The 15,277-nt window shown below is 39.8% G+C and overlaps 1 protein-coding gene across 1 annotated transcript; it reads left to right on the top strand.

Moving 5' to 3' along the window:
* Positions 1-1,069: 1,069 nt before the first annotated feature.
* tdrd7 (tudor domain containing 7) lies at positions 1,070-15,275 on the top strand. The gene is made up of 21 exons (XM_014474913.2): positions 1,070-1,119; positions 1,841-2,059; positions 2,241-2,385; positions 3,118-3,265; positions 3,542-3,585; positions 6,148-6,188; positions 6,383-6,559; positions 8,225-8,941; positions 9,063-9,250; positions 10,221-10,413; positions 10,803-10,914; positions 11,028-11,239; positions 11,350-11,484; positions 11,676-11,759; positions 11,848-11,982; positions 12,088-12,198; positions 12,421-12,604; positions 13,262-13,413; positions 13,725-13,918; positions 14,053-14,213; positions 14,546-15,275. The coding sequence occupies exons 2-21, from the start codon at positions 1,856-1,858 to the stop codon at positions 14,779-14,781; spliced, it is 3,573 nt and encodes a 1,190-aa protein (XP_014330399.1). The 5' UTR covers positions 1,070-1,119; positions 1,841-1,855; the 3' UTR covers positions 14,782-15,275.
* Positions 15,276-15,277: the final 2 nt, after the last annotated feature.

Raw genomic sequence — 15,277 nt, 5'->3', positions numbered from 1 at the left:
CTTTTGCTAGGTGCAAATAAGAAATTGTTCTTAATCTCTCCTAACTGCAGTCTTATTAAAAAAAGTGTTTAATAAAAAAAATACAGGATGACAGGTACTTACTAACTGACAGAGCAGGCAAGGTGAGTAACCCTCAGAGAGAGAACCAGGCCTTCAGGGAATAAAATGGAAATAAGAATCCAATGTAAGAATAACATAAGAAGTGCTCAGATTAAATAAGACCAAAATGATCATTTTTTGGCATCTATGAGCTATGAAAGTGTGACAGAACCAACATTTCTGTGCCTCTGTGAACACCGAGGCTCACAGATGCTCTGCATTTAGTCTGACTGAGTGCAAGTTATTTTGGCCAAAAATGTCAGTATCTAAAGGAGCAAAGGATGGCAGAGAAATACCTCAAAAGAGACTTCCAGCTGTAATACCATAGATGGTGCTGAATAAAAAATGCACACCGGATGTTCCAGATGTTTACTTGTAATTTTTTTGTTTTTTATGTTTCTCTTGACTATTAGCCATGGCTTTGTTCTGGTCTGTCACATGAAATCCCAAAATAATAGAAGCTCGTGTTCCATGTGACACATGAATAAATGTCATTTAGCTAAACCCTGTATCTAAATGTTCCCAGAAAGTCACACACTGTGAATGGTGAAGCAAACTTTCAGAGAACATTTCTGGAAAATGGGAAAATATGTAATTTTCAGACAATGTTTATTCCAATGAAAGTTGCAGAAGCTATGACAAAGCCTTTACATGCAGATATAGTCAATGTTTTCATTTTCAAAATAAGCACAGTAAATGCATTGAAACACAATAGTTAAACTAAAAGTGGGCTTCGACAAATGTAAAAAAAAAAAAAAGCATATTTTTACATAATAAGAAAATAATAGTGTGGTGATGGTGTGTTTTTAACGAGACATAGAAAGCTAAAGCAAGTGTTTGTTTTTTATGTAAAAAAAATAAATAAATAAAATAATTTATTTTAAAATTAAAGTTTTCAAATAGCACATGTAGGGTTGGTTAGAAAAGCTGACCAATCAGGCGCCGCGTCTTTGAACTTTGGGACGTCAATCTTTCCTTCTGAGAGACAACCGTTCGGCTAGCTAACCTAAAATAAAACAGGTAATTTCCACATTTATTATAGGAAATTGCCACTTTACTGTACTGTTTTGAGTTTCATATTGTAAAACAGTCTGGTACGTTTGTTTAAAATGATCTGTAGTTCGAGACGGGGAAGTTAGTTGCATCATAAGATTAAAACTAAAAATGAGAATTAGCCGCTCGCTAAGGAGCTAATACAGCTAGCTAACATTAGCAAACTGCGACGTTATTCACGTGGCAAGTTTTTCCTCAGTAAACCAAGTTTAGTCTGGATTTGTAGCCGTGATAATGCCAACATAATACATCTTATACACAAATAAGGAAACCTAAGCGTTTTTAAAGTAAAATATAAAAATCTATAGTTCCCTAAAAAAGATTTTGATGATGCTAATTAACTACCGCGTTTCTTCCAGGTAGGAAATCTACATAATTGTGAAGGTCGAGGGTATTTTTGTGTAATTTGTTATTTTCTAAGACTTTCCCCAAAACTTGCAGTGTTTGAAAAGTGTTAAAGGTTCTAAATGAATAATTTAAAGCTTTTGGCAGAAATGGCTTAAACCAGTAATGTTAATCAATTTATGCAAATACAACTCTCGTCTGATTGAATTGCATGGTGCACCTACATGATGAAAACAAAAAATCAGTAGGGTCCAGAGTTGTTGTTATTTTTTTGTTTATTTTTTTTACTATTGTGTTCCTATACTTTACAATATTTCAGCCTTGTCTTGTTTTTATGTTTCAGGCTTTGCCAAATAAGATGTCAGACAGTGAATCCATAAAGAAAATGTTAATGGCTGTCCTCCAGTCCAGTAAGACTGGTGTGTCCGTCAGTAACCTCCAGTCAGAGTATAGTGCACTATGTGGAGAGTTCATCCCACTGAAAAAACTTGGCTTCTCAAAGCTAGAGGACTACCTCCGAAGCATTCCCTCGGTGGTGAGGCTGGAGAACCGCATGGGAGAGGTACTGGCTGGTTTTGCTTTGTTCATAGACAAAACAACCACTGCAATTGGCAGAAAAGTCATAGCCTTATTTTAGTGTCCTAATTTTTTACAGTCCAAATAAAAATTAGGACTGTGTTCAAAACATTTTGCAAAGTTACTTGGTAACCTTGGGTAAACCTGTCATTGTATCTGTTCTGTAGTTGAGATGCTTTGCTACTGTGTTGGAGGAAACGGCTCACATTGCTAAGCTGGTTGCCAGGCAGAAGAACTCAAAGAAATCCGGGCGCTCCCAGTTCGTCAACTGCAAGATGAGATACAAACCCTTCAATCCCTATACGCTTAATGGTACGAGACATTTGTTTTCATTACCTAAGTTACAAGAAGTAAAAGCTTGCAATATTTTTTCTCTGTGTAATGAAATATTTGTTTCACTCTTTACCATGATACCATTTTTATTTATCTTGTATTTAAGCCAGAGTTTTACTATTTTGCCTGCATTATGGTATAGAGTCCACAATTTATAAAAATGTGAACTGTTATTGAATTTTATATAAATTTTATTTTTTGAGGCCTTTTGAAGACAACTTGTATTTTTTGTAAATTTTACAAGGTTTCTGCCAGAAAACTCGCTAAGCCCTGGGGGCTGGGCGCTCAGCAGCCATTCATCTAGCTGCCCATTGTGTTTTTGAGTTTAAATTTTTTTTAAAGTTGACGGAAAATTTTAAAATATAACTAGATAATTATGTCTTATTGAAAGACTGGAAGATTAATACCTGAACACCAACTATAAAATCTTTAAAAATGCCAGCATTTTAAAAAGACTTTAATAAATAAGCATTGCTTAGCCTGGTGGGGGCACAAGTAAAGCCTGGTGGCCCGCCAGGCTTATAATACTCTGAGGGAAACCCTGTTTTATTTCAAGATGAGTTGATCAGGCTCAGTGCGGCTGATAAAGATTTTTGTCAAAGGACTACAAAACACACAAACTAATTTTGTTTGAGCGAATCAGTGCAGAGTTGCCCAGTTTTAATCACTGCCCTTTTTCTCAGTAACTCTTTCCTCCTTTAATTGTTTTAGTGACTCCACGGTCCTCTCTTCGTCAGCCGTCTGCTGGAAGATATCCTAATTGGACGGGAAACCGCTTTGGAGCGCATGGTGGACATACAATGGAACGTAGAATGACGTCTCCGTCACCAGCTTCAAGGGAGAATGTCGTCCAGAGCAGGTGAACCTGTTGCAGCACATTTGAACCTGTTGTTGTTTTGTTGTTGTTGTTTTTTTTAGCAATTGTGCATCCAGATATATAAATGGTCATTATCTTAAATGAAAAATATGTAGTATTATATGAAGCCATATTCTTCTTATTCCTGCCATACCGGTCTGAACTTATACTAAAGGCTATTTATGCAAAGACTGTTACTGGTTTTCAAACTATAAAATAATGGGATGAATATGAATATTCATGTATTTGTAAGCTTGTGCTTAACGACTGTTTCAACAGGAGAGAAAATTCTTCTATGAGCCCTGCAAACAAGAATACCAGAGGTAGAATTAGTTTATTTCCCTCCCTCCTAATTTAATTCTTTTAATTTTTCTCCATTTTAATATTCATACTGTTTGTGGACCAGCTGTGTCACTGCCTCTTTCATATAGGTTTCCAGTTTTACACTCTTGCCCAGCAGGTGGCGATGCTATGCTGATTTGACACCTGAATATTTGAGGAAAGTTTGTTCTCTCCCCTAGAATTTCACATCTTTTGTGTTAAAGTGAACAACGGCAAATTCCTTTACTCTGTTCTCCTTTTCTTTCATCTTCTTGTGGTTGATCTCACGATCTTTGACTTCTGCTTTGTTGCTGAGCACTGCTGACCTTTACAGACCTTAACACAGTATACAGGATAGTACAGGACTAGTTAGAAAATTGCAAAATACTACTACAGAACTTGTTGGTTTATTCAAATAATTATTTTTTTTTTTTGTAGCTTTCTGTCTAAAAACAAACCTGTTTAGAGTTTCTTTTGGTTAATAACTGGAACATTGATTGATATATTTGATGATTATTCTCGATTTGATAAAATGGAAGTTTATCGCTTGTTTCATAATTGGTTGTAGTTAGGCCTGTCGCGATAAACGATAAATCAATTAATCGTACAATAAATTAAAACTATCTACGTCATTTTAATTATCGGCATTATCGTCTCTTCCGGCCTTTTTCTCTTTCTGTTGATGACACTGAATGAAAAAAAGCTCAACTCCAGCTCTCTCCACTGACCCTCCCTTCCTCGTTTCCTTAGTGTAAAGCCCAGCGCACACAACACGATCTTAGAGCTGTCGGCAGATTGTCAGCCCATTTTCAAAACCTGACAGATCACACATTAGCCGACAGAAATCCTTGGTATAACGGTTCGATCGGGTTCGTTCCTGCCATGTGGTGTCCAACAATGGGCACAAAATAATGGCTACAAGTTCAGTGAACTAATTTTAAAACCAGGTATTAATCAATGCTTTACTACAATCTACCTGCAATGCATGTGGCTAGTGTCAGCGTAAAGTCCTGACTGAATGAAAATCATTAGAACCTGTTTACGTCATGTTAACGAAGAACAGCTGAAAAGTTACCGGGTTTATCAACTGCGGTAGCAATTTCGCTCCAACTCCTCCTCTTGTCATTTCTATATTCTTTGCATGTTGAATAAACATTAATGTTGTTTCCACATATCATCTCCAATGTCCGCTGGACTTCGGGTTGTCAGCTGTTTGGGATTCCCCTCCGTAATTTCCCCTCAGAAAGCAGGAGGAGAATCCGTGCTTTCTGATTGGCTACCTGTCACATTCAACAGGCTGCGTTAAGATCCCAGTCGGGGAAAACCCTAATTTAGATCTGAGCGGCCACGATGATCTACCATAACACACCACACAATCTTAGAAAGACCAACGTTTTATGATTGTAGTAAGGGGAAAAATAGGAGCAAAAAATCATGTAGTGTGAACTATTGCATCAGGTAGTCGATGTGCCCATCTTCTCTATTTAAATCTAATTATTACTGAAGGGCAACATAATATACAGACTTCATAATCTGCACTCTTTTGGTTGAATGCAGTGTTTATTTCCACTTTGGCTTTATGGTGTTTAGTTTTTTTTTCCAAGTGCGTTTTTTGTTGATGGAGACTGAGAATCCTTTTTGTTTTTGGTTGTTTTGTTTATTTTGTTTATCAGTTCCAGTGTTAAATGTTCTTTTGAAAATAAAGTGTATCTATCTTTGGCAGGAAATCACATGCATTATTACGTCATTTCCATTAAATCAGTGTAAAAAGGTCTTCAAACAATATTATCGTTTATTGCAATAATTTTTGAAACAATTAATCGTTCAGCAAAATTTGCTATCGTGACAGGCCTAGTTGTGGTACTATGTTTATATCATGAAAAGAATTTTGAGGTACCTTATTGCTGAAATGTGCTATGCAAATAAACGTAATAGTCTACGCAGGGGTGCCCAAAGTCGGTCCTCCAGGGCCGGCATCCTGCATGTTTTCGTTCTCTCCCTGGTGGTACAAACAATCTTTTCAGCTTGTCAATGTTCTTCTTAGGCCTTCTAACGAGCCATCATTGGATCCTGGTGCATTTAAACCAGGGAGAGAACTAAAACATACAGTATGCCGGCCCTCCAGGATCGACTTTGGGCACCCCTGGTCTACAGTAATGACATACATGTGGTTGAAAAAGCAGTGTGGAGTTCATTCAGTGAGGGCATTCATTTTGTGAAGAGAAAATAGAGGTGGGACTTAAAGGACAAAGGTAAAGCTCACAAGACTAGTCCTGATGAGTTCATGAGAATGAGATTGAACTAAACATTAAGACTTTTAAGGAAAATTCAAAGATGAAATTTATGCTGCAAAAGGACTTTATTGCCTTTATTGACTTTGTTCTTGCCACAAACCTTTCTGATTTCTTTTAAGCTCTTCAGACCTTAGAACAGTCCCTGAACTACACTCGATCTGCAGTAAACTTACCCGTTCCCAGTTGCTGCTAATGGAGAGCTCTGTGATTGTATATGCAGGCTGATTGCAGAAGTTGCAAATCTTTTGACTCGTTTTGTCCCATTTTCAGCAGGTCCTCCGAAAGACGTCTTGGTCCCCAGTAAATCCCAGGTACTTTATTTACTTGTTCAGGAGTTTCTTCTTTATATTTAAGCAATTTTGCACATTGTGTTGAATTTTCTGGTAGTTAACTAACAGGGCCAGTGAGATTAGATGTACCAGAAAATTTCCACCTATATGTAGGAGCACGTATATTATTAAGCTACATTCTGTCAGTCATATTGACATTGACTTTCTTCATGCAGACTGGTCTGGATCGGTATGACGCGGAACTAGTTCAGAGTCGAGTAAAGCAGCTTCTGGAGAAATGCCCTAGTGGAGTATGGATGTCCAAGCTGTCGGATAAGTACAGTGAAATGTTCATGCAGAAGCTCCATCCTCAGGCACTCATCGATCTGGAGAAGTGGTCGCATATCTGTTCGGTGAGTCACTTGGGATGAATTTATGTAATACTATAACTACAATGGTCCCTTTTGTAGTCCTTAAATTGAAACATCCACATATTGTAGACAATGTGTCAGTCTCATAGGGATGCTAAAATAATGAAGCAAGTGTCCAAGTGTAAGGATGGACTTATTTCATGTTATAAAACAGGACGATGTGCAATCCCTCCCCCCGAGACAGAAATATTAACAAATGTCTGAGCAATCTACTAAACAGACAATCCACATCGTGCCATCAAGCAGATGAATACATGTAACTTTTTTACACAATGACAAAAAACAGACAAATAATGAAGTTAAGACACTTAAATTGCTCTAATTTATGGACGATTCAGCTGCTGTGTCAAGAACGCAGCACGACAGGCTCTTCCTGGTCCACCTGGATCTGAATTGTTCTGGAGGCTGAATTTGCTCTCTGTTCCCATTGAAATTACAAGCGCCACTTTAAACAAAGTTTTGAAATCAGGGAACGTTTCTTCTCTTGAAGTGATCACAAGATGGCAAGACTCTGAACGAAGTTTTTTTTTTTTTTTTTTTTCCCCAGTCGATTAAATAGGAGGAAATCCCACAGTTTGCAATCCTTCTGTACCAGTTTGTGACCTGTACTGGTCAGACTGGTACAAAGCCTCCAGAACTCTTCAAAATACTGTCAGCTCCTGGATAGCGAGATGCATTACAATGTCCAGGTCTGAGATTATGCTCTCATGGGAATTTTTTTAAATTGATTTAATTACTTCCATGATGAACTTTGTGCGTAAAGTTGAAAATGTCTGCATCTCTGCACCAACTGGTCAGGTGTGTCAATTGTACCGTCTCAAAATGATGGTTGAGGACGGGAAGTATTGCTTTAACGTGTCTCCTGCATGCTAGGGCTGTATAATTATATCGATATTTATTGATTTCTTTCCTCCCTCGAAAGGGATCGATTTTTCATCCGTGAGTATCGATACGTTAAACCATAGGGGTCCATAGGCTTATGCTGTCTTTTTAACAGAGGCTAATAATCTCCCCACTCAGCTCCTGGATCACTGTTGAAATTTTGAGTTTTATATCAAATCCACATGAATTAAATGACACAAACAAATTTTTTCACTGCATCTTTGATTAATTTTGTCCCGCTGTAGACTGTTAGACTCTGTCCAATCAGTCAGGTATTGTGTAGTTGGTGCTTTTAATCAGTTTTCAGTTAATTAAATCCAAGTATATGGAACACAAAATGTCACTAAAATCACTCTGTCCTTCTAAAATCTTTCAGAAAATCGTAAAGTGCATTGAAACGTGTCGAATTGTATTGTTTGCCAAATATCGTGATATATATCGTATTGTGATCAGAATATTGTATATCGTGTTGTATCGTGAGATTATCGTATCACTACACCCCTACTGCATGCAGTAACTTCACTATTAGGAGTTTTGATTTGTCGTGGTGTGTCACCCTGGCAGCCTTTGAGCCAGATCATAACAGCACTGAAAAATTCTTGGGATTTTTTATTTTTATTTTTTACTTCTATGTTGCGCCAATTCACCACCGATTTCACTGAGTTACGTGTGTAGGGTTGGATAATTTCCCTCCTGCTAGTTTTGTACATTTTTATTTTTTAAGGTTTTGTCTGATTTCAGTCCTTGGGTTTTCTCTCCTTTCAGGTGGAGAAGCCTTTCACAAGTAATCGTAGTGACCAACTCATCTACCCTCTTCTCTCTTTGGACCCCCCAATCAACCCTGTCATCAACATCAACCGCTCCTCTCCAGGGTTAGATTCAACACGTGTTTCTTCTCATCCGTCTACATCTCATCAGCTGTCTCCTTCCTCTAAAACCGGAGATTCCCCCAGAAGTCCCTTGGCTGAGCCCACCTTTATTTTTCCTCCGCAATCTTCCACCACTGCTTCAAGCAAAGCACTGCCTTCAGTGACGTTACGCAGCCCTGGCCCAAACCCGATTTTGACTCCCCGACTTCCCCGGCGTGGTAGTCACACAATGTCTTTTGACGGCGACTCTAAAATTCGTGTTTCTCCCAACCAAAGCACTCCTCCTTTAGCTCCCACCTGGACTGCCCTTGCATCAACCCACACTTCCCCCAACCGTGATGTCTTACCTCTCTTGAAAGCCACGTTCTCTTCACCTTCCAGTTCGGCTTCTACCCCTCCATCGACACCCTGTCCTGCTGTAGTGTCGGATGAATTGCGTGAAAAAATAAAGGAGCTCCTTTCCAAGTCTAGTCAAGGTCTGTGGGCCGATGCACTGCCTAAATGTTTCAAGGATGTGTACAAGACGCCCTTCCCTGAAGAGATCCTGGAGAACTTGTCGTCGTTGTGTGATATATGCACTGTGGAGTACCCTTTCCCACACAACAAGAAGAGGGTAAGAAAATGAGACAGACTTAGCTGCATCTTTTGTGGCAACCTCCCATTGGTTTCCTGCCTACCTTGTTGCTTTATTAATGTTGCTTTATTGTTTTTCTGGGATTTCCATTTCTTTTAAGGCCATTTTGTACTACTCGTGTCAAGTTAACGTGGACCTGACAAACAACCAACGGACCCTAATCAGCCCCCTCCCTTCTGGGTTGGAGGCACTTGGTCCTGTGGTTCCACCACCTCTGACCCAGCCCCCCGAAGACTGTCCCTCTGTGTTGGTTACTGAGGCCAAGAGCACCAACGCTCTCACTATCCGGTATAGTGCATTATTGCTTTTTCAGACTTTAGTGCAGTTGGTATTGTTGCTGTGCCTCACTTTTTATTTCATCTTAATAGAGTAACGTTTACTTTTAAGAAAAGTAATTTGGCCCGACAAGCTGTTACGTCCCCAGGTCTAGAGGTTCAGGGGTGGTAACATAAAAATGTGTCCAGAGAAAACCTAATGGAATGTAAAGGTTTTTTTATTACAAAAGATGGTTTCACAAAACACAATGCAACTTAACCCAATTAAAACAAAAGGAAAGGACTAACAAATTCAAAAATTGAGTGCAAATTAAATTACAAAATGTTCAAACAAGTCTGTCTAAAGTAAACTCAAAACAACCCAAAAGAAAAGACAAAGGGCGGACCAAACCTCCCGAACACGAGCTTCTAGCTTGTATAAAGTCAGTCTAGAGCAGAGTCAAACCGCTTAGCAGAACAAGCGAGAACAAAATAGTTCAAAACTGCCCAAAGCAGTTACAAGCACCAAAGGTTGGGGACAGCTAAACAGGGAGCAGGTGAGGCTAATTAGCTACTAATGTATCCTTGCTAGCTTGTTTGCGTTTATCATGGGTAAGTGCAAATTTGTTGTCAGTTGGCTACATGATGTTCTTTGTCATTGGTTCGCTTCTGTTGCCGTTGCCAACCCAGAGTATGCTACATCCGTTCTGTGCAAAAAAGCTAGACACTGCAGGGTGTAATGACAAAGCCGGTTCCAAGAGCCACAATACAGACCCCAGGAATGTTGCACTTTTCCTTCTATGGCATGGCTAAAGCTCCCCTGAAAACAGTCAGCGCTGCTACTATTAGCACTGATCTAAGAGCAGCATTTAGTTGGACACAGACTTCTCTTACCTGATGAAGAATTTTAGTTCTACAAATTTGTTACTATAGAGAGAAATAAACATGAGAAAAGGAGTAGCGTATGAAACCAAACTTGAGTAGAGGCTTTTATCTCTCCTCAGGTATGTTGGTAACAACTACTCAGATGCTCAGGAAGCCATGGAGGACATCATGCAGATCTTCTACAGCCGAAACTCGACGAAACGTCCCGTGTCTAACCCAGCCGTTGGTCAGCTGGTAGCAGTTAGAGGGGAGGATGGAGATGAGGTGGCCAGAGCGCAGGTGACGGAGATCTTGGACTCCAACAAGGTCAAGGTAACTGGCTTAGTTTTCAAGATGTCTCTCAAGTCACCTCGGCCAAAATAGCCTTGCATATTGAACTTTTTCTATTTGTTATATAAAAGCCACAAACTTCAAATTCCTTGCAAAAACAGAAAAAGGTATATTTTCAAGAATGGTTTCCAAATGGTTAATACATTCTGCTCTCTAAGGCAGTGACTAGTTCTCATTCTGCAACTTAAAAGAAAAACCCACTAGTACTTCAACTCCTAAAAATGCTGCTTTAGCCTATTGGTTCTTGTCTAATCTTAGAAAAGTGAAATGATTTAACATTGTTTCCACAAATATGCTGTTATCTATAGAAATCTGACTCACTGCTCTGTTTGCCAAATAGAAACGTTGTTATATCCCCGTTTGTCTGACAGGTGTTCTACCTGGACTATGGCTTTTCTTTAGAGACCAGTCAGAACAGTCTGCTGGAGCTCCATCAGGACTTTCTCTCGCTGCCTTTCCAAGCTATCAACGTCAGGCTAGCAGGTGCAAACATGGTGGAAATGAACTAAAAACTCCAACACCTTGCATATCTTTAGTCACTTGTAAATATTAGTCGTTCGTTCTGCATCATGTCCTCGTTGTCTTCTTCCTGCTAGAGTTGGAAGTGTTCAGCTCCCACCCACAGGTGCTGTCCACCTTGGATAAACTGGCGGTTGGAAAGATCCTGCGGATGGAAACCTTGCAGCCATGTCAACACAGCGACGTGCCCACGGCGCTGCTTTTTGATACCTCACTAGAGGATGATGTGAACATCAACTCCATGTGCCTGAAGGCTCTGCAGGACAGTACAATGAATAACCCTCTGTCTGTATGTTCACAAACCAAAATCATTCTCGTGCAAGCTTCTTTTTTTTTTTTTTTTTTCTTTAGAACTCAGTCACACAAAATGTCTAATATAAAGTCTTTTGGTTCCTCCAGGTAAACGTCGTCCTTAAAGATGTGTTTGTGACAAGCGTGCGCGAAGATGGGACCATTTTCTGCCAACTTCCCTGCAGAGGAAAAGTCAGATTGAGAAGGTTTCTGGAGAACGTGGAAGCATTTTTCACCTCCCAGGTAGACAGTGTTTTCATCAAATGTCAAATTTCCATGAGATAAAAATGTTTTGGAATAAATTGGAGTGAGCTGGACTGCATCTTGACTTGATTTAATGAAAAAAAAGCTGTGATAGCAAGTTTGAATTGTGGCTAGATTCTCTGCATTGTTGTCAGCCTGTGAATAATTACATTATTAAATGTTCCTTAAAGGTCACATCAGAGTCGCTGGTTTCCAGACCCTTCGGCGGAAAGTTCTGTTTAGCCCGTTACGAAGATAAATGGGCCAGAGCGGAAGTAAGAGCTGGACTGTTATTTAAAATGCTTACAGAGAGAAAGCTGTCTTTTTTTTTTTTTTTTGTTATGATTTTTATTCAAATTGCAGATTACATACATGCATGACAACCGCGTGATGGAGATTCTCTTCACCGACTTGGGCATCCCAGCAACTGTCACATTCACCGATGTTCGAGAGATTCCTCGACATTTTCTGAAGGATTTCATCATCATCCCGCCACAGGTTTGATATTTTTTAAAAATGGACTCATAAATCTGCCTTAAAACCATATTTTTAGTCCATCTGCTTCCGGTTGGGTAGATTTTCATATTTGTCCTTTTCTTGTAGGCTGTTAAATGTCGACTGGCTGACCTCGCCGTTCCAGAAGAAGGCTGGAGCCAGGAGCCCTTTTTGCTGCTAAATGAGACTCTTCTTTCAGCAAAAGAGCTCAAAATGAAGGTAGTGTGTGTTACAGTTGCAGAAAATGGCATCAAAGAGCTTAGGGTTTCAGGTTTAAACATTTGAATTGCATCCAAATTAAGTCAACAATTAATATATGTGACGGGTGAGATCTGAATTATCTTCTGGTATCTTTTGGTTTTGATGAAATGCATAAAATAAATAAAAATGCACGTTTGGCTTTGACTTTTAATTACTATTTTCCTCTTGCTTTTATTTCAGATATCAACATTAAAAGAGTACAAAGGAGACAGAGTGGTCTTTATGTACCTCTTCGATGGTGGTGATGGTCAGAAGTTAGACAAAAGCATCAACCATCACTTGGCTCATTCTGAGGTGTGGCAGAAAGTTGTATCACGGAACACCAACACGGTCACCAGCACTGGCAGCAACATTGTGGATACAGGTAACATTAGACATTAACGGTGTTGTCACACCTGATAGTCTGGTAGACTGTTTGATTAGGAAACAAAATTGCAGCATTTGTTACATTTTCAGCTGGTGGGGTTTGCTTTCATACTGCAGTGTCAAACAAACCGAACATTTTCGCAAACCTGTCCCCCCAAATCTCCCCCATCCCTTTGGCTGTGGTGGCTATGCACCAAGAACCACTGAAGGAAACGACATGGAAACCTCCAAAGATGACACCGAGCACAACTTCCTTCTTCACAAATTGTAAACAAAAATGGAGTGGCATTAGATTTTAGCAGTTTGTTTGTTGTCTTTGGTAAACGCCAAGAGCCGTTTCTCCTGCTACCCGCAAGACCCGCATGTTTGATTTGCTTGTACTTACCCAGAATACCCTGCCCTGTACTTCACGTCATGCTTTTTGAGCAGTCTCTAGCCCACTAGGCATCTACATATTCATTCAAACCGCACCAGGGCTCACTTTAACCGAACCAAAGTTTGAGAGCGCCTTTTAGGTCCGCATCAGAGTTCGATCTCGCATTCACACCTCCCTAAACAAACCAGAGTTTGATTAAAGCGGAACAAACGGAGCAAATGTGGATGCATCCTAAGAAGAAATCCTTCTGATGCAGATTTTTTTGTTGTCGTCTTTTAGATCTCACTTCTCTTGTGGAGAAGTGGACGCTGGGAAACCCGGTCCCAAGTCCCCGCATCAAGACCTCATCTGTGCCACGTGCCAAAGACGATGCAGCCGTAAAAACAGGGACGCAGCCACTCCCATTACCCCCTCCACTAGACCTTCCACAGGTGTGCAGCTTTATTTTCAGCGTATGAGCAAGTTAAATATGCAAAAGTATAATGTCTTTTAATAAAATAACACACTTAAATTGTTTGCTTTGATTGCACTTGATACAGTGCTCAAAGTGTTTTGACTGGCCAACTCCAGCTTCTGCAAAGTTTAGTACTGTCCTCTGGTTCAGCAGCTTTTTCAGACTGAAAAAGTGGTCAAAACATCTTTTGATATTTAAAGATTCTCCACTTTAGAAATATCGAAAGTTACGCGCATAACTGTGATTGTATGAAATCCATGTCTTATTGTCTCCTTCCTTCCTTTTCAGTCTGGTCAGAACATGGACGTCTTTGTGCCGATGGCTTGCCACCCGGGTTACTTTGTGGTACAGCCTTGGCAGGACCTCCATAAACTCGAGGTGTTGAGGGGAGAAATGGTCCTTTACTACAACCAGTGTGGAAATACGAGCACGACAATGGACATCCAGAAAGGACGCGTCTACGCTGCCAAATTTGACAAGAAGTAAGTAAATCTAAACCCCAGGTAGAGAAAAGAAAAAACGAATTTTATGAATCAACAACCAGATCTGAAATATAGGATGTTCTTCTGCTGTTGTGAGATTAGTTGATTTATTCATCTCTGCTATCTCTGCTCAGTTGGCACCGCGTGCAGGTGAAAGGGGTTCTGTCCAACGGGTTGGTTTCCGTCTATGATTTGGACTACGGTAAGCACGAACTGGTCCCTCGCAGTCTAATCCAGCCTCTAATAGAGGAGTTCAGACAGCTACCCTTCCAGGCTATTGCTGCACAACTAGCAGGTGAGTTATCAACTTTTTTTTTCAGTCTCTGGGTAAATTATTTACAATATGACCATCAATCATCAGAATAATCTATTGAAAAATGGATTAACAAAATAATTGTGAGTTGCAGACCTAAAGGAGTCATGTAGTAATACTGTTTATATTTTAAAATCCTGTCTGTTTTAGCTATTTTCAGGACAATCATTGATTTTATTTTTTTCTCATGAATAATGGTGCCCCAATCAACACAGGGAAATCGTTGAATCCTTGATAAAGTCCTAAGGAGTTTTAGTTCTACTTGGAGTTGGAAAGATAAAAAAAAACCTCACTGTATCTGTATCATCCTCCAGGTGTGGCACAGCGTCAGTGGTCAGAGGAGACGTCGTCGTTGTTCAGGAATCACGTGGAGCGGCGAGCGCTGGTAGCGCAGGTGGAGAGCGTTCGGGAAGCATCAGAACTCAAAGGTGAGCTGTCGGCTCGCAGGTTGACGGTTTACCTGGTGGACACCTCATCGGAGGAGAAGGACGTTTGGATTCACAGCATCATGGCTGACATCGAGAACGAGCTGTCTTCTGCTGCAAGCTAGGTTGTCCACACAGACAGTGGTGAAGTAAGCAGACTTTTGGGCTCTTAGACAGTTGTGTGCACACAAACTACTCTTGTTTTGATTCTTTCTAAAGTAAAATGCATGGAATGACTTTTACTCTGGAAGGAAAAATTGTACTTCCTCTGCGTTTGCTTGTTCATGTTGTTTTGTAGGTGGCTTATAATCAGGCTTGATTTACGTATGTGTGAGTAATTTTCTAATGTTTGTGATGTGTTTTGGGCTGTAAAATTTGTTCAGGGAAGGATTTACATTTCCATTATTTCAGAACATGGATATGGAATTGTCAAATATGTCAGATTAATGTGTGTTTTTGTTTGCTGTGGTTTATGCATACAATACTCTACCTTTTTGGCAATATCTGTCTTCAGTTTACCGCATGTGTGTACATAGTTGTTGAATTGTCATTATGGTTCATATTTCCAATGTTTTACTTTGTTGTTGAAAGAGATGTATCCACCTTGATTTTTGTTAAGTG

Source organism: Xiphophorus maculatus, chromosome 5 (assembly GCF_002775205.1).
Source record: "Xiphophorus maculatus strain JP 163 A chromosome 5, X_maculatus-5.0-male, whole genome shotgun sequence".
NCBI classification, from domain to species: Eukaryota; Metazoa; Chordata; class Actinopteri; order Cyprinodontiformes; family Poeciliidae; genus Xiphophorus; species Xiphophorus maculatus.
Note: the sequence above shows the minus strand (reverse complement) of the source record. Positions and strands in the feature narration are given on the sequence as shown.

What these genes read in the sequence shown, in the direction of transcription:
- tdrd7 (XM_014474913.2), top strand. Translation starts at nt 1,856, where the DNA reads ATGTCAGACAGTGAATCCATAAAGAAAATGTTAATGGCTGTCCTCCAG. An exon ending in TGGACTCCAACAAGGTCAAG is followed by an intron (nt 10,414 to 10,802) that starts GTAACTGGCTTA and finishes TTTGTCTGACAG; the next exon opens with GTGTTCTACCTGGACTATGG. An exon ending in TATTGCTGCACAACTAGCAG is followed by an intron (nt 14,214 to 14,545) that starts GTGAGTTATCAA and finishes ATCATCCTCCAG; the next exon opens with GTGTGGCACAGCGTCAGTGG.